Here is an 18611-nt window from a genome sequence, read left to right as displayed (position 1 = left end):
TTGTCGTCGGTAAAGATGCTAGGACTGACTGAGGGACATCAGCTACACATTCGTTTATAAGAACACTATAAGAATGTTCACATCGTCAAAACGTAATACTTGAATCACTCTTGGACAGTTTATCAAAAACATATATAAAACCATCATGATAAAACTTCTTATTTCCACGTTTACTAATAATTTCTGTTTCCATTTTGAAGACTTGAGGGTAAATGAAAAAAAAAACAAGCTCAAAAAAACTCTCCTGTAACGAAAATAAGTTGTTACTGAAACAATGCAAACACTACCTTAACCAATATAACGACAATTTTATATAGTTTAGATATGCTTATTCTCTAACATTTTAAACTTATTTGCGGTGGCTAAGCGTCCTCGATGGTCAAAGGGCAGTGGCTAAGCATCCTCGATGGTCAAAGGGCAGTGGCTAATTGTTGGCGGCGAATCTGCTGTGGCGAATGGTCCCATCCCGCTCCAGTTAGCCCAGGGGACCTGTAAAAGTGGTCCTCACTTCCCTTGTTAAAGCTAATGGACCTCCCTTCTTTATTACAGTTAATGCACTTGCTAGGGCAATTTGAGGCCCTTACGTAAACAATAATTTGCCTCCTATAAAACTAATGTCAGGTCTTGAGGGCCAGAGGGGGTGTGGATATGCAGCAGGAAAGTTAGTCACAGAAATGAATTTGCTTCCCTATTTTCAAATGTAAAGAGGGATGTAAAACACACCCCAGTTTCTCACTTGTGCAATCTGCTCACACAACTATGTCTCTTCTTTTGTTACCATTGGATATCCATATCTCAAAATGCACCATCCCATCAAATGGTCTCTTTATTGTGTGACTTTTGATTTCTACCATGACAGAATGAACAGATAGCGGTTTTGACAAGGATCACTTTAGTGGTTGCATGATTCAGCGCATCTCATCTCTAAGGCCTGAATTTAAATTCGAAAAAGACGGCAAGGATAAATCAGTAATCTTCAGACCATATCACAAAAATGTCTATGTAAAACACAAATGGTATGAAATTGTAATTTTCACTCAAGGGAAATCACAATGATTGCTAGTAATGGCAATAAAAATAAACTAGTGTACAAGGGAAAACGCTGTTGAGGCGGGGTCAGTGCATTCTGTTGACAATGAGTAGATAGAGCATTTTTAGCACCAATCCCAGCTTATATTTGATATCTTTAAAGTTGATGGAACAAAAGAATATGCAAAAATGATTTTTGTGCTGAGGAGTGATAACGCACCTTCAAGAGTCCAACATTTCTTTTTAAAATCCATAAAATGATAAGGGTTTTGCCAGTCTGAATAATGGTACTCTTAAATGAAAACATTGCACTTTTATTTCTATTTGATCAAATGTGAAGTATTCCAAATATAGAAATCTTCCAAATAGGTTTTCTGAAAATGATCTCTGATACATTCCATTTTGTATATCAGATTAATTTCTTTTCTAATTAGGAATACCTAATACAAGATTTCAACATTTTTCTTGTTTCTGTATGACTTCCAAGGCTATTGTTATTCGTTGGCGTTCTCTTGTGCTGTCAACTCAGGCTGACAACAAAACAACCCAACAAGAATGGCAAGCAACCTTTGCCGTTGGACAAAATAATTGTTCAGTCGTTAATTCAAGATAATTTAGGAGTTTTAAATCATTCTGAGAATGTAAGGATGCCTGAAGTTCATTCTCAGTACCAATTAATCTATTTGCAAATTGCTTTATGATTTCGTACTTCTGACAAATCATAGGCTTCTTGAAATTTTTGTCAGATCATACAAATGTTTGTACTGTCCTTTGCAGATTTTATTTTGATCTTATGTTTTTACCATCAGAAATCTTTGGCTGTTTTCATTTTTAAGAAACATATGATGCATATCAGTGCACCGTGTACAATTTCTGGCATATTATAGTAGTTAAAAGTGGATGGCATTGCAAAGTAATTTATATAAGATGATGATTTAAAATCTATGTGAGCTCCTGCATCACAATAACCAATTTATATTCACTTTCAGCTGTGATTGCTAACTTACTTTATATAGAAAATACAAATTCAGAGCAGAATTGGACAATTTGGCCTCTCAAATCTGCTCCACCATTCAATAAGATCATTGCTGAACTATTTGTGTTTTGAATTCCAGATTCCCATTGACCTTGGGTGAACCTTTGCAGTGCATTTTGGAAATGGTACACATTGTTGTTATTGCATGTTGCTGGTAGAGGAAATGGATATTTGTAGATGTTGTGCCAGTCAAGCGGGCTATTTGTTCTGGACACTGTCAAGCTTCCTGAATGATTCTGGAGTTGCACTCACCCAGACAATTGAGGAATATTCTCTCACACTCCTGACTTATGCCTTGTAGATGATGGATAGTCCTTCGGGAGTCAGAAGGTGAATTACTCACTGCATTATTCCTAGCCTCTGGTCTTCCTTTGCAGCCACTGTATTCATTGGCTAATCCAATTCACTTTCTCGTGTTGTGGGGAAAGTCACCAACCTCAGAGTCGGGGTGCAATGACAGAGTTTATTGCACAAGGAAATAGCGAAGCTCCGGGGACAGAAAGACACCAACAGAGGTCAGCTGCAAGTCTTAGAATCATAGAGTCATAGAGATGTGCAGCACGGAAACAGACACTTCAGTCCAACTCGTCCATGCCGACCAGTTATCTCAACCCAATCCAGTCCCACCTGCCAGCACCGGGCCCATACCCCTCCAAACACTTCCTATTCATATACCCATGCAGATGCCTTTTAAATGTTGCAATTGCACTAGCCTCCACCACTTACTCTGGCAGCTCATTCCATACACGTACCACCCTCTGCATGAAAACGTTGCCCCTTAGGTCTCGTTTATATCTTTCCCCTCTCACCATAAACCCATGCCCTCTAGTTCTGGACTCCCTTACCCTAGGGAAAAGACTTTGTCGATTTATCCTATCCATGGCCCGCATGATTTGGAGACCAGAAATGCATACAATATTCCAACAGTGGCCTAACCAAAATCCTGTACACGCGCAACATGACCTCCCAACTCCTGTACTCAATACTCTGACCAATAAAGGAAAGCATACCAATTGCTTTCTTCACTATCCTATCTAGCTGCGACTCCACTTTCACTGAGCTATGAACCTGCACTCCGAGGACTCTTTGTTCAGCAACACTCCATAGGACCTTACCATTAAGTGTATAAGTCCTGCTAAGATTTGCTTTCCCAAATCTTATGTGTATCATTGATAGTTACAGGTGAGGTGCTGGAAGACTGGAGGTTGGCTAATGTGGTGCCACTGTTTAAGAAAGGTGGCAAGGACATGCTAGGGAACTATAGACCAGTGAACCTGACGTCGGTGGTGGGCAACTTGTTGGAGGGAATCCTGAGGGACAGGATGTACATGTTTTTGGATAGGCAGGGACTGATTAGGAATAGTCAACATGGCTTTGTGCGTGGGAAATCATGTCTCACAAACTTGATTGAGTTTTTTGAAGAAGTAACAAAGAGGATTGATGAGGGCAGAGTAGTAAATGTGATCTATATGGACTTCAGTAAGGCGTTCGACAAGGTTCCCCATGGGAGACTGATTAGCAAGGTTAGAACTCATGGAATACAGGGAGAACTAGTTGTTTGGGTAAAGAACTGGCTCAAAGGTGGTGGTAAAAGTTGTGGTTCTGTTCGCCGAGCTGGGAATTTGTGTTGCAGACGTTTCGTCCCCTGTCTAGGTGACATCCTCAGTGCTTGGGAGCCTCCTGTGAAGCGCTTCTGTGATGTTTCTTCTGGCATTTATAGTGGTTTGTATCTGCCGCTTCTGGATGTCAGTTCCAGCTGTCCGCTGCAGTGGCTGGTATATTGGGTCCAGGTCGATGTGCTTATTGATTGAATCTGTGGATGAGTGCAATGCCTCTAGGAATTCCCTGGCTGTTCTCTGTTTGGCTTGTCCTATAATAGTAGTGGTGTCCCAGTCGAACCCAGTCGAACGGTGGTAAAAGGTTGTTTTTTAGACTGGAGGCCTGTGACCAGTAGATTGCCACAAGGATCGGTGCTGGGTCCTCTACTTCTCATCATTTATAGAAATGATTTGGATGTGAACATAAGAGGTATAGTTAGTAGATTTACAGATTACACCAAAATTGGAGGTGTAGTGAACAGCGAAGAAGGCAGCAGTGCTAACTACTGACATCCAGCACTTTCTCCCCTGTATTGTAGACATTTTTCAAGTTGTCTATTTCCCTACATTCTATATCTTCCATGTCCTTTTCCACAGTAAACACTGATGCAAAATATTCGTTTTGTATCTTCCCCATCTTCTGCTGCTCCACACAAAGGCCACCTTGCTGATCTTTGAGGGGCCCTATTTTCTCCCGAGTCACCCGTTTGTCCTGAATGCATTTATAAAAACCCTCTGGATTCTCCTTAACTCTACTTGACAAAGCTATCTCATGTCTCCTTTTTGCCCTCCTGATTCCTCTCTTAAGTATACTCCTACTGCCTTTATACTCTTCTAAGGATTCTCTCGATCTATCCTGTCTATACCTGACATATGCTTCCTTCTTTTTCTTAACCAACCCCTCAATTTCTTTAGTCATCCAGCATTCCCAATACCTACCAGCCTTGCCTTTCACCCTAACAGGAATATACTTTCTCCAGATTCTCGGTATCTCATTTCTGAAGGCTTCCCATTTTCCACCCATCCCTTTACCTGCGAACATCTGCCCCCAATCAGCTTTTGAAAGTCCTTGCCTAATACCGTCAAAATTGGCCTTTCTCCAATTTAGAACTTCAACTTTTAGATCTGATCTATCCTTTTCCATCACTATTTTAAAACTTATGGAACTATGGTCACTCCTGCACTCCATGGTCTCTTTGTTCAGCAACACTCCCTCGGACCTTACCATTAAGTGCGTACATCCTGCTAAGATTTGCTTTCCCATAATGCAGCACCACGTTTATCTAAATTAAACTCCATCTGCCACTTCTCAGCCTATTGGCCCATCTGATCAAGATCCCATTGTAATCTAAGGTATCTTTGGCTTATAATTTAAGTTTAATCAACAGACATCTCTCAATAAAACACTTAAGAACTCATTCTACTCACGACTACAGACTTATTCTAAGGCCACGCTGATCTGTTCTGTGCTGTGACAGCTCCTGATCAGGTTCCTCCAAGATCAGTTGTGATTTTCACTGTTTGTTAATTTTCCCAAACACACTCCAATGTCCAGCGATACACGAATTCAATAGCAAAGGCAGTAACTGCGCAGGTTCACTGCTCTGTCAGTTAGCAATGTGGGTTTCTTGCTCTCTCTCTCTCTCTCTCCTGCACTGACCTCACCATATGCTTCCTTGTCTGTTCTCTCTTTTAAAAGTGCTGCTGTTGCTGTTCCAAAACAATGCAACAGCATATAAAATGCTGATCCTGGAATTCGAGGAAATCACCTCCAACACCTAAAATACCTCAAAAAAGGAGCAGCTGTTACAGACAGAAATTTTTCCCGTTCTCCATCTTGAATTACCCAGAATCCCTCTCTCAACCTGGAGCACATGTCGAGAAATTTTTATACGTCTTGTGATACAATAGGTCAGTGATGAGATTATTGTCTTTGTACATGGTTTGTTTATAGCAATCGGTACAGAATCATTGATAGTTTTGATACAGTCATTGTCAGTTTCAATGTCTGCACGGAATTCCATTACTGTAGTAATGGGCGCTAATTGCTCTTCCTGAGAAGGATGATTACTGCAGCCCTGGCCATTAACATTTCGTATTGAGTCTGTATCAAGTTGTTAGCATTTCTATAAGAGGCGCTGGCTGGAGCCAAACACTTCGGCAGGCAGTGTTCGTTACTCATGTGTATTCTCTCCTCCGCTCGCCTTAAACTAATCAAGTGCATTGTGCTGCATTCTGATGGCCTCAGGCAGTGTCTGTATCTGCTCTGCTGTTTCTCTTCATGTTGTGAACCGGCAGCCATCTTATGTGTCAAGTTGGGGAGAAAGTGAGGTCTGCAGATGCTGGAGATCAGAGCTGAAAATGTGTTGCTGGAAAAGCGCAGCAGGTCAGGCAGCATCCAGGGAACAGGAGAATCGACGTTTCGGGCATAAGCCCTTCTTCAGGAAGTTGGCCAACTGATGGCTCAGAGGCCATCTTGTGTGTCTGTGTGCCTAGTGTCACCCTGCCCCGTGCCATCTTCCTCTTCACTAGTAACCTCTAGGGTGTTGATATTGGGGGACGAATGATGCTGATCATTATACAAACACCAATTGCGGGAGGGAACCTTTGAAAATGGTTGGGTCGAGGACACTAATAATGAATACCTGTGGAGGTGTGCCGGAACTTAGATGACTGAACAAAAACATCTTTGTTTCTGCCAGTTAGGACTCCAACTAGTTAAAGAATTTACCCTCTCCCGATACTCATTGACTTCATTTTTGCCAGGGCTCCTCCGTGTCATAATCAGTCAAATGCAACCTTGATATCAAGAACAGTCACTCTCACTTCACCTCCAGAATTCTAGATGTGAACCACATAGGAGGTCATAAGGAGGTCAGAAGCTGAGTGGTTTTAGCAGAACACAAAATCAGCATCAGTCAGCAGGTTATTGCTAAGCAAGTGTTGCTTGTTGACACCTTCTATCATTTTCTGGATTAGTGGTGCTGGAAGAGCACAGCAGCTCAGGCAGCATCCAAGGAGCTTCGAAATCGACGTTTCGGGCAAAAGCCCTTCATCAGGAATAAAGGCAGTGAGCCTGAAGCGTGGAGAGATAAGCTAGAGGAGGGTGGGGGTGGGGAGAAAGTAGCATAGAGTACAATGGGTGAGTGGGGGAGGGGATGAAGGTGATAGGTCAGGGAGGAGAGGGTGGAGTGTATAGGTCGAAAAGGAGATAGGCAGGTAGGACAAGTCCGGACAAGTCATGGGGACAGTGCTGAGCTGGACGTTTGGAACTAGGGTGAGGTTGGGGGAAGGGGAAATGAGGAAACTGTTGAAGTCCACATTGATGCCCTGGGGTTGAAGTGTTCCGAGACGGAAGATGAGGCGTTCTTCCTCCAGGCGTCTGGTGGTGAGGGAACGGCGGAGAAGGTGGCCCAGGACCTCCATCTCCTCGGCAGAGTGGGAGGGGGAGTTGAAATGTTGGGCCACGGGGCGATGTGGTTGATTGGTGCGGGCGTCCCAGAGATGTTCCCTAAAGCGCTCTGTTAGGAGGCGCCCAGTTTCCCCAATGTAGAGGAGACCGCATCGGGATCAACGGATACATTAAATGATATTAGTGGATGTGCAAGTGAAACTTTGATGGATGTGGAAGGCTCCTTTAGGGCCTTGGATAGAAGTGAGGGAGGAGGTGTGGGCGCAGGTTTTACAGTTCCTGCGATGGCAGGGGAAAGTGCCAGGATGGGAGGGTGGGTTGTAGGGGGGCATGGACCTGACTAGGTAGTCACGGAGGGAACGGTCTTTGCGGAAGGCGGAAAGGGGTGAGGAGGGAAATATATCCCTGGAGGTGGGGTCTTTTTGGAGGTGGCGGAAATGTCGGCGGATGATTTGGTTTATGCGAAGGTTTGTAGGGTGGAAGGTGAGCACTAGGGGCGTTCTGTCCTTGTTAGGGTTGGAGGGGTGGGGTCTGAGGGCAGAGGTGCAGGATGTGGACGAGATGCGTTGGAGGGCATCTTTAACCACGTGGGAAGCGAAATTGCGGTCTCTAAAGAAGGAGGCCATCTGGTGTGTTCTTATCTTCTGTCGTTTTACTGGTGATCAAGAGTCAACTAATGGAGCACTAATTAGATGGGTTGGATTTGTCCTGGCTTTTGTGTACAAGATTTGGCTGGGCAATAATTCACTTGTCGTGTACATATATATCAATGTTGGAGAAGAACTGGAGCAGCTTGGCTAGGGGTGTGGCAAGTTCTGGAACACTTCAATGTCTTCAATACAGTTGCTGGAATGTTGTCAGAATCTACAGCTTTTGCAGTAGCCAGTGTCTACAACTGTTTCTTGATATCACATGGAGTGAGCCGAATTGGCCAAAGGCTGGCAACAATGATGCTATGGACCTCTAGAAGAGGCAAAGATTGATCATCCAGTTGGGCTGCTGGCTGAAGACTGTGGTGCATTCTTCAGCCTCATCATTTACTGGCTGCCCCCAACATTGAGGATGGAACTTATTATGCAAGCTCCTTCTCCACTGAGTTGTTTAATTGTCCACCAGCTTTTACAACTGGATGTAACAGGACAATGGAGGTCAAATCTGATGCCCTGGTTGTGGGATTGCTGAGTACTATTACTTGCTGCTTATGTTGTTTGGTGCACAAGTTATCTGATTTTGTAGCTTCACCAGGGTGACACCTCAATTTTAGACATGCCCTCCTGCATTCTTCACTGAACCGGGCTTGAACCCTGGCTTGATGATAATGCTAGAGTGCAGGATATGCTGGGCCATGAGGTTCAGAATGTGTTGGATTCTGATTCTCTTGCTGTTGATGGCCTATGACATTTTACGAATGCTAGACCTGTTCAAAGTCTATTCCATTTAGTGCAATGAAAGTGCGACACAACTCAATATAAGGAATTCTCAAATTGAAGGCAGGACATGGTCTCCATAAGGACTATGCAGTGGTCACATTTAGCAATAATATAATGGACAAATGCATTTGTGGCAGACAGATTAGTGAGGATAAGGTCAAGTACGTCTTGCTTTCCAGTTGGTTCTCTCACCACCTGCTGCAGTCCTAATCCAGCAGCAATGTACTTTAGCACTCAGCCAGCTCAATCAGTAGTGCTGCTGCTGAGCAACTCTAGATGGTGGACACTGAAACATCCCATCCGGAATTCATTCTGTAGACTTGCCATCCTCAGTGCCCCCTAAGTGACATTCTGCTTCCGGTAAGATAGAGGTAGAGTAGAAAGCTCCAGCCGGAGCTCGTCCACTCTTCCCATTCTTTGTCTTTTTCTTTTTTTAATCTTCCTCTTTGCTTCCCTTCTGTTCTGTCTTCTTGGACTTAAGACACCCAACCCTGGCCTCCACCTCCGAACCGATGTTGGTGGTACAAAGCAGGGACTGCAGTGACAAATGGCCTGAAGTGGAGTCACCAGTGGCCCTAAGCGAAGTCGGGGCGGCAGCCCCAGTGTGGGAGCTGGGGCACCAGCCAAGTGCGGACCATGACAGCAGCCAGGGGTCAGACCATTTGGAGGCCTCAGTACAGGTCTCCTCCTCTTCGAGAGAGACTTGTCTTTTTAACTTTGCTTCTTGTTTTTATGATTATACTGTGTATAGCTGTAATATAACTTTTATTTTCGTAATTTCTCAATTAGAGAGTCATAGAGTCATACAGATATACAACATGGAAACAGACCCATTGGTCCAATTCGTTCATGTCAATGAGATGTCTCGAATAAATCTATTTCCATTTGCCAGCAGTTGGCCCATATCCATCTACACCCTTCCTATTCATATATCCATCCAGATGCCTTTTAAATGTTGTAATTGTCCCAGCCTCCTTCACTTCCTCTGCCAGCTCATTCCATACATGCAAAACCTGCCCCTTACGCCCCTTTTAAATCTTTCCTCTCTTACCTTAAACCCACCTCTAATTTTCGACCCCCCCAGGGAAAAGAACTTGTCTATTTACCCAATCCATGCCCCCTCATGATTTTATAAACCTCTGTAAGGTCATCCCTCAGCCTCTGAAACTCCAGGAAAAATAGCCACAGCCTATTCAGCATCTACCTTGAGCTCAAACCCTCTAACGCTGGTAACATCCTTGTAAATCTTTTCTGAACGCTTTTGTAACAGGGAGACCAGAATTGCAAGCAGTATTCCAACTGTGGCCTAACCAACGTCCTGTACAGCTGCAATATGACATCCCAAGTTCTGAAATTCAATGCAATAAAGGCATGCATACCAAACGCCTTCCTCACTATCCTATCTAGCTGTGACTCCAGTTTCAAGGAACGATATACCTGCACTCCAAGGTTTCTTTGCATTGAAATAAATGCAGTTCAATTTATTAGGTCCTACCTTGTCCCTGCCTGCCCTGACTGTTTGACTGGCGTCTGTTCTCAACTGTACCAGTCTCAGATTGATCTCTTTCCTCATATCTCCCTGGGTTCTCGACCCCCCACCACCACCCCCGCCACCTTACTAGTTTAAATCCTCCCGAGCAACTCTAGCAAATCTACCTGTCAGTATATTAGTCCCCTTCCAATTCAGGTGCAATCCATCCTTCTTGTACAGGTCACTTCTACCCCAAAAGAGATTCCAATGATCCAAAAATGTGAATCCTTCTCCCATACACCAGCTCCTCAGCCATGCAGTCATCTGCTCTATCTTCCTATTCCTGCCCTCACTAGCTCATAGCACCGGGAGTAATCCAGATATTACTACTCTCAAGGACCGCCTTCTTAAATTCCTGCCTAACTCTCTGTAATCACCCTTCAGCATCTCAACCCTTTCCCTTCCTATGTTGTTGGTTCCAATGTGGACAATGACCTTTTGCTGGCCCCTTTCCCCATGAGTACATTCTGCACCCTCTCTGAGACATCCCTGATCCTGGCACCAGGGAAACAACACACCATTCTGATTTTTCGCTGCTGGCCATAGAAACGTTTGTCTGTACCTCGGACTACAGAATCCCCTAACACAATCGATCTCTTGGAACCCGACGTACCCCTCATTGCTTTAGAGCCAGTCTCAATACCACAAACTTGGCTGTTCGTGCTACGTTCCCCTGAGAATCCATGACCCCCTACATTTTCCAAAACAGCATACTTGTTTGAAATGGGTATAGCCACAGAAAGCTCCTGCACTAGCTACCTACTTCTCTTACCTTTCCTGGAGTTAATCCATCTATGTGACTGTGTCTGAGACTTTCCCACCTTCCTATAACTGTCATCCATCACATACTGTTGCTGTTGCAAATTCCTTTTTGCTTCTAACTGTCTCTCCAATCAATCCATTCGATCTAATAATATTCACAACAAACAGCATTGATTGCAGATATAATCCACAGTAACCCTTAAACACTCTTTAAACTCCCACATCTGACAAGAAGTGCATATCACTCTACTAAAGGCCATTTTTGCTCCTTCACAATCTACAAACCCAGAAAATAACACCGTCTTATTCCTCTACAAAACACTGCCCCAGGTTAAATTAATAGTTACAGCTTATATTTAAGTTTAATCAAGAAACATATCTCAAAAATATATAATCAAGAAAGAACCCACTCTACTCTACTGTAGACTTTCTGTAGGTCCCACTTTAAAAAAAAAAATACACTTATCTGCTTCTGGGCTGTGAACTTCACCCAAACAGTTCCTCCAAGATCAGTTGTGAATTTTACAGTGTTAATTTTCCCAGACGCACTCCAATGTCCAACAATACATGAATTCAAACAGCAAAGGCAGTAATTGTGCAGGTTCCCTGGAGGAACTTTTTTTTGAACTCCTGCCTAACCTCCTCCATTCTCTCCTCAGAACCTTGTACTTTTCCTTTCCTATGTCATTAGTTCCAATGTGTACAACAAACTCCTGCTGATCCCTCTCCCCTTTGAGAATATTCTGCATCCTTTCTGACATATCCTTGATCCTGGCTCCAGGGAGGCAACATATCATTCTGATGTCTCGCTGTCGGCCGCAGAAATATCTGTCTGTGCCTCTTACCAGACAGTCCCTTATCAAAATCGATCGCTTGGAACCTGGTATACCCCTCATTACATGAGAGCCAGTCTCAGTACCAGAAACCTGGCTGTTAGTGTCACACTCCCCGAGAGTCAATCACTACCTACACTTTCTAAAACAGCATACTTTTTGGGAATAGCCACAGGACACACCTGCACTACCTGCCTCCATTCCCTACCCTTCCTGGAGGTAACCCATCTACCTGGCTGTAGCTTCAGTTTATCTCCCTCCCTGCAACTATCATATCCCCACCTCCTGTAAATTCCTCATTGCCTCTAACTGCCGGTCCAACCAATCTATGCAATATGATAGGATTCACATCCAAACATACTTCCTGCAGACCTAATCATCAGTAAACTCTTCCAGAAAGTTGAAATAAAAATAGAAAATTCTAGAAATCCTGAGCAGGTCAGGCAGGATTTATTTGACATACTTTGTGCATTTACAAACATGCAATAAAAGAACTACTTTCCATTGTGTACCATCTTGGCTTGATTCCATCCAGCAATTTACTACAATTTACTTTAAAGCTACCAGAGCTTTCCCAATCCTTGGTACACCATGTTTCTCTTTACTAATACTAAACCTGATTATCATCCGCCAGTCAAGTTAGATTAAACTATCCCTAAAACATGAACAATCCAACCCATGGGGACATTAGTTCTGACTTGTTTGAGGTGCAACTGTCCAGCCTGTACAGTACCTCATCCCTGAAAACTGATCCAATATTCTTGTTACGAAACGTGTTCTCCTGCAAGATCTAATTAGCCAAACACGCATCTATTCTAACCTCTTATTTTTATCCTCGCTAGTGTGTGAATGAAGATAAATCTGGAAATTGCCATCTCTAATGTCTTGCTTAATTATTCTTTTTCCTTCCTCCCAAAGGTGAAGCTGCAGAAGTTCCATTCCACTTTCTGCTTATGTCATTGGTACGGAAATGAGAACTGTCAGCTGTTCAGCCTCCTCTTTCAAAATTCCCTATATTCCCAAAATTCCCAAATCTCATCTGCACCTGCAGAAAAGCATGTCAGTTCTCCTAACTACAAAATTCCCAATCACCATTGCTCTTCCAATTTTTCCCTTCTCCATGTACAGCTCAGCCACTGGATGGTGCCATGGGTCTGATTGTACTCTCGAAAGGAACCCTCTCGAACTGAATACTGGTTAGTCTTTTGAGGTCTTTTGAGGTCTACTACAATATCTGCTTGATCCTTTTCATCTGTATGGCTGTGTCCCATTACCTCTCTGCCTGCACATTTTTAACTTGCGACTAACTCCAAAAATGCTATCATGATGTCACGAATGCACTGCAGTCGTCCCAACTCCTTCTCAACCTCTGAAAATTGAAACTTGGATGCCAACACTTCCTAAACATGGTTATCAAGGACTAATGAAATGTCCTGGATTTCCCACATTGTGCATAAGCATTCCATATGCTTAAAGCTGCCACTCTATGTATTAAGCTATAAACTTATAAACACATTGAAGACTGAAAGAAAAAAAACTCACCATTTATTCAACAGCTTCTTTTTCTCTGCAATTTCATTTTGAAGTTCTATCTCTCTCCTTTGTGTTTCTGCTGTTTTAGTTCTTGACAAACTCTAAAAATATGAAACACATAAATGTTTAGTATGCTGACAATTTATAAACCTGCCATAAAAGTCTCAGAAACAAAAACGGAAGTTGCTGGAAAAGCTCAGCAGGTCTGGTAGCATCTGTGACCTTTCCTCAGAACTGGATCCAAAAAGTTAACTTTAATTTCTCTTCACTGATACTGGTGAGCTTTTTTAGCAACTTCTGTTTTTGTTTCTGATTTACAGCATCCACAATTCTTTTTGGTTTTTATTTCATAAAAATCTCAGGTTCTACTGCATTTGTAGCATTTACATCGTGTTTTAATATCTGCGATGTGTAATTTGCTTTTGCTATTATTTTCATATCTCTACTCTGTTCCTGCTCTTTTGTGAGCAATACTTCAAAAAGTACTGCACTGGCTATAAAGATCTTTGGGGTATCCAGAGGGTGTAAAGGGCTCTGTTTAAATGCAAGTACTTCTTCACATTTTAAGATTTAATCTCTACTCCCTTTAAAATCATAAACACTTAAAATTACCTTAAATTGTTTAGGGGAAGATCTTACATAACTTCTTCAGGAATTGTTTAAATTTATTTATCTTTGACTGCTTTCCCATTATCATCCCTTTATGCTCAACTGCGAGAACAGATTCTGAATACCACTCTCCTTTCTTTACCGTGAACCTTATTCTGAACAATACTGTAACAGTTGAGCCATTGAGCATCATGCAGAATCAGTGTTCCTTATCTCCAAGCAACAAAATGCCAAAATACGAATTTTAATCCTCAGTTGCGAAGAAGAGTCATGTTGACTTGAAATGTTGACTTTGTGTCTTTCTCCACAGATCTGGAAGTTTCTCCAGCACTTTCTACTATTGTTTCAGATCCCCAATATCTGCAATTCTTTGATTTTGTTTGCTAATTTATTCACTTTGACCAGATGTCTTGTACACAAAGCAGAGGGAACACAGGACCACTCACCCTCAACATCACAACAGAGTTAAACCTCTGAACAGTCACTTGAAGGAGACCAGAATTCAATCTCACTCAGTTTTAAATTAATTCACCAAGTGAGACATTATAAATGTATAGCTCCTAATTCAACAACCCATCAAATTAGCAAATCTGACATCAGCACACAAGTCTCCTTTATTACAGAGGGCATGTAAATTAGAAGCTTGCCCATCACTATTAACTCACCAATTAATAAACTGCTGAGCCTGTCAGAGTCAACTGCAAGCATTTTCTCACTGCTCACTTCATTCATTGGTCATTAGACTGGAAAACATTTGGGAATGCTTTATACCCGGTAAATTGATGCAGCTCAAAGATGGAAGAAATGGCTTAGCACCAAAATCGCGGTTGTGTGTAACAGCAGAGTCTGCTGGAGGTGCCAACATCTGTGTATTTTAAAGTTCATTTCACCATTGTTTTGAACTACTATGAGAAATAAATCAACCCTAAGAAAGAAAAGAGGGATTGAAAGGCCTTTCTATAGGTGGATATGACCTACTTCCTGTTCATGATATAACCTCCCTCCCACATGACATCCTGTTTTCAAAGTCTTTTAACATCCCTTAATGTTTTCTTAGCTTGCCAAGAGCAAAACTTCCAATTTTCTATCACCAAAAATATAGAAAACCAGTTGTATGTGAATAATGAAAAAAATTAGCATGAGATGTGTCTCAAAAATAATTTAATGTTCTTGTATCACCCAAGGATGAAAACCTAATCGTGTATTTCTCAAAGTGTAATCATTTTGATATTTTATTTAGCCTTGAAATATCTTTGACAGTAGCATACCTCATCATTGTACTTGTCAAATACATCAAAATGAACATTTTGCCTTGTTTGACTACAGAGCTAATCAAGCTTCACAAATGTTTTATTTCTTTTGTAGCTGTGACATCCTCTTTCTGTCATCACCTGGTATGATTAACTGGGATAAGACTAACACTCCTTCAACAGAGGTGCTGCTTTAAAGTTGCTAAAAAAACACACATTTCATGAGGACTGGTTTAATGAAAGTTGGCTTTCTTCAACTCAAATGTTTTAGTGGTATCAAAATAAGCTTTAGTGGTATCAAAGTATTCAAGTAATTTTGTGATGCATGTTGATGAACTTCTTTCAGATTTGAGAGATATATTACTAATGAGGTGAAAATCAAATTTATGATTGAATTCAGGCTTCTGGGGCTTTTAAATAGATTGACTTAGACATTAAGTGGCATAAGTTATTCACAACTAACACCAGAGTGTAGATCACTCGTGGTCAGCACTCTTGCGCGGGGAACAAGAGTATATCCACGACAACCATTCTAACATGTCAAATCGTGGGATATAGCTGTAGCTTACTAAAAATCCACCTACTTACCAAGGCAAATTGAATATACTCCCTCATAAATTTATTCCAATGTGGATTGTTCCATTCTTTTGCTGGCATACCTGTTCAGTAAATGCAACTAGTGCTTCAGATAGAACTTTATTTTTTCCTCCATTGAGGATTTTTTCTGCAAAGCTAGTGTCCGGGCTCTCAACCTTGCTTGTCTCATTACGTACACTTCTGCCCTCACCACTTCCCCATCTTAGAAACCTCCAGTTCTTGTTTTGAACTCCACTCCACTAGTATTCCACATTGATTAGGTCAGCCGTTGCCATAGTTAATTAATATGCTAAGATGCCACTGAACACACGGTCCCTTCTGCTCCAGCACTGTGAAGAGCTCTCTCACTGTTTGATAGGCTGGTTCACGCTGTAAACCCATCCTTACTGCCCACGCTAACTCCCACGAAATACAACGCCTGCGTTTCAACTCGCCCCTTCCTATCATCCAGAGCGTCAGAACCACATCCTTGAAGCTCAACAACGAGTTAATTTCGCGTCTTTCAGTTAATAGACTACATTGTTCTTCTCCTCATGCTCTGTGTTTTATAAGTTCGAGAACAATTCACTGTGGGAAAGGTGACTCCTCTCCAGGCAACTGGTGAGCGGCCTCGACAGCAGGAGCTCTACTACCCCAGCTCCCCCAACCCAAACTTTATAATACAAACATGGGAACACAGCAGATCACGGAAAGGTTCAAAACAAAAAAAAAATCCGTTATTTTTTCGGGTCACTGACTTTTCTTCAGCGGCGAACCATTTACCTGTTTCATCTAAATCTCCCATAGCGCCGGTGACGTCGACTCACACATTTTGGGAAGGGGGAGGGATGAGAATCCCGGGGACTGACGTCACTACGTACGACGGGGATCGTGGGATGCGTTTGGTGACATCATAACACACGACGTGAAAGGCGGGACCCGTCTCGTTACATCAACAGCACGTAGCAAGGGTGGGGATTCCGCTCGTGACGTCGTTCCGCTCGGCGTAATGGGCGGGGCGTCTATGTCCGTACTTCCTGGTTCCACCCCGCGCTTGAGACTTCCTCAATCCGGTGTAGTATTTGAGGAGATCCTGTGGTAGGAGTGACCTTAGACTTTGTTTAAGTTGAAAAAGTTACACATTAATTGCCGCAGTAATGTCGAAACCGCCGCCTAAACCGGCCAAGCCAGGTAAGGTGTCGTTTTCCTACAGGTTTAAAGAACTTGAATGCCAAATTGATTGACTTGGGTCTTTTTTCCTCCCAGAGAAGTTGATGCCACATCTCCCCGGAGTACACTTCGTTATAGCTGTCATTATTATATCTCTGACTCGAATTTTCAACGCAGTCCAATCCACTTCTCATCACTCGTGGTTTTCAATTACAATTCTCCATGTGCTTAATTCTTGCTTCGTTTAATCGTTTTCCAGTTAGACAATATTTTGGTACTTTGCTGCGCCATAAATGTGAAGGTTTTCGTTTGCGGGTAAGTTTCCTTTCCTTCCCCTCCTCTTGGTTTGAAAGCAGCTCCGTTCCATGGGTGGGGTGTAGGAGCAGCCGCCCTTGTGATTGACAATTTCGCAGCTCCACTCTGGCTAAAATGAATACTGTAAATATTAAATATCTTCCAGGTTATGTTTATTTGTGGTGTCAAGTTGTGACCTCGTGTTAATATAAAAACAGCCATCTTCCAAGGTCTGGTGGTTAAATGGTTCTGTAACATATTTTTTCAAACGCCAGTTTGTCATTCTTTGTGCATGCACAACTCGCATTTGTGGGTTACCACTAACGATCATAATTGAGGTTTTTTTCCAAATATGACTTAAAGCATTAATTAAACTAAATTTTATGTTATTTACTTGTGCTGTGAAGAAGCTTGTGCAACAACCAAAAGGGGTTTATTTACTTGGGAGATACAATTAGACTGATTGTTGACTGGTGCCAACAGGAAATTTAACAATTCGATAATAGCAGAATTTTACTACCCAAACCAATTCTTGAAATATAAACAGTTCGTTTGCTTTAGGCCTGTATTAGCTGTTCAATATCCCTAGAGCCTCTCCATTAGACTGATCAAATGCATGCTTTATTTAATATCCTGGCAAACAAAACTGAGGAGAGAGTGAGGACTGCAGATGTTGGAGATCAGAGTTGAAGAGTGTGGTACTGGAAAAGCACACCTGGTCAGGCAGCCTGAGGTGCAGGACAGTCAACATTTTGGGCATAGGCCTTTCATCAGGAGTGAGGCTTGAGCAAAAGTGTGACCCTGAGATGTAGTAGTATGATTCATTGGGTACCTTGCATTTTATGTGAGCCCAAATTCAGTTCTTCTGATGGAGCATGCTGATAAGCTCTCCAATGAGTCATTGACACCCTTTTAGATGAATAAACAGGCTTATTGTATAAAATTAATTAACAATGCAATTTTCATAAAATTTATTGTTTTGTACTGTAGGATCGAAACTAATAGATTCAGCATACTTTGCCCCTGAAATGGATTCTCCTCACTTTACTATATATGCCATATATCATGTTTTTACTACCAGATAGAACTACTGCTTAATTATATCTCACCACTGTCCCTCCAACTGGCATAGCTTGAGAGTAATAGCATTTAACTTCTGTTGCCTGTTTTGTCTAAGATTCATTCTAACAATGAATGGAAGTCATTCTAAAATTACATGTGAATTTCTTCAAATATTCGCTATTAAAACAAACATTTTTCTTGAAATATATTGTTTTAACCATTCTTGAAGGGATGGAGTGAGCGGCAATGGGCCCCTGCATCCTTTGACTATGCAATTAAGTGGCATCTGACAAGTTTAAAGATTTTTGGACATGCAATGTAAATTACCAGATTCGCTCTGAATAGTAATATATGCAGTTCATTAACTTTCTCACTAGCTTTACTTGTGAGAAAACTAAAAATAGTTGACGATTGATATTTCTTTTAAATCCACAACCCAGTGCCAGTCCCTCTGTTTGCACATAGTAATGGCAATTCATTCCTAAC

General features: G+C 42.1%; 2 protein-coding genes across 3 annotated transcripts in view; one reads left to right on the top strand and one right to left on the bottom strand.

Moving 5' to 3' along the window:
- Positions 1–16503, bottom strand: part of LOC122561012 (nicotinamide riboside kinase 1-like) — a 48900-nt gene extending 32397 nt beyond the window's left edge. The window contains exons 1-2 of one of the 2 annotated variants that reach the window (XM_043712283.2): positions 16383–16503; positions 13174–13265 (exon numbers count right to left, since the gene is read on the bottom strand). In XM_043712283.2, the coding sequence (XP_043568218.1) occupies positions 13174–13176 (3 nt within the window). In that variant the 5' untranslated portion in view covers positions 13177–13265; positions 16383–16503. Of the gene's footprint in view, positions 1–13173; positions 13266–14438; positions 14554–16382 lie in introns of those variants that run through there. The other variant, XM_043712292.2, reaches the window with a different exon arrangement.
- Positions 16504–16639: 136 nt separating this feature from the next.
- ostf1 (osteoclast stimulating factor 1) overlaps positions 16640–18611 on the top strand; it is an 80816-nt gene continuing 78844 nt past the window's right edge. Inside the window, exon 1 of the mRNA XM_043712317.2 lies at positions 16640–16790. Within this exon, the coding sequence (XP_043568252.1) occupies positions 16757–16790 (34 nt within the window). The 5' untranslated portion in view covers positions 16640–16756. The remainder of the gene's footprint in view (positions 16791–18611) is intronic.

This window comes from Chiloscyllium plagiosum, unplaced genomic scaffold (assembly GCF_037043375.1).
Source record: "Chiloscyllium plagiosum isolate Xiang-an unplaced genomic scaffold, Cpla_swu_hap1 HiC_scaffold_2, whole genome shotgun sequence".
Classification (NCBI taxonomy): domain Eukaryota; kingdom Metazoa; phylum Chordata; class Chondrichthyes; order Orectolobiformes; family Hemiscylliidae; genus Chiloscyllium; species Chiloscyllium plagiosum.
This window is presented reverse-complemented; position numbering and strand designations above follow the sequence as displayed.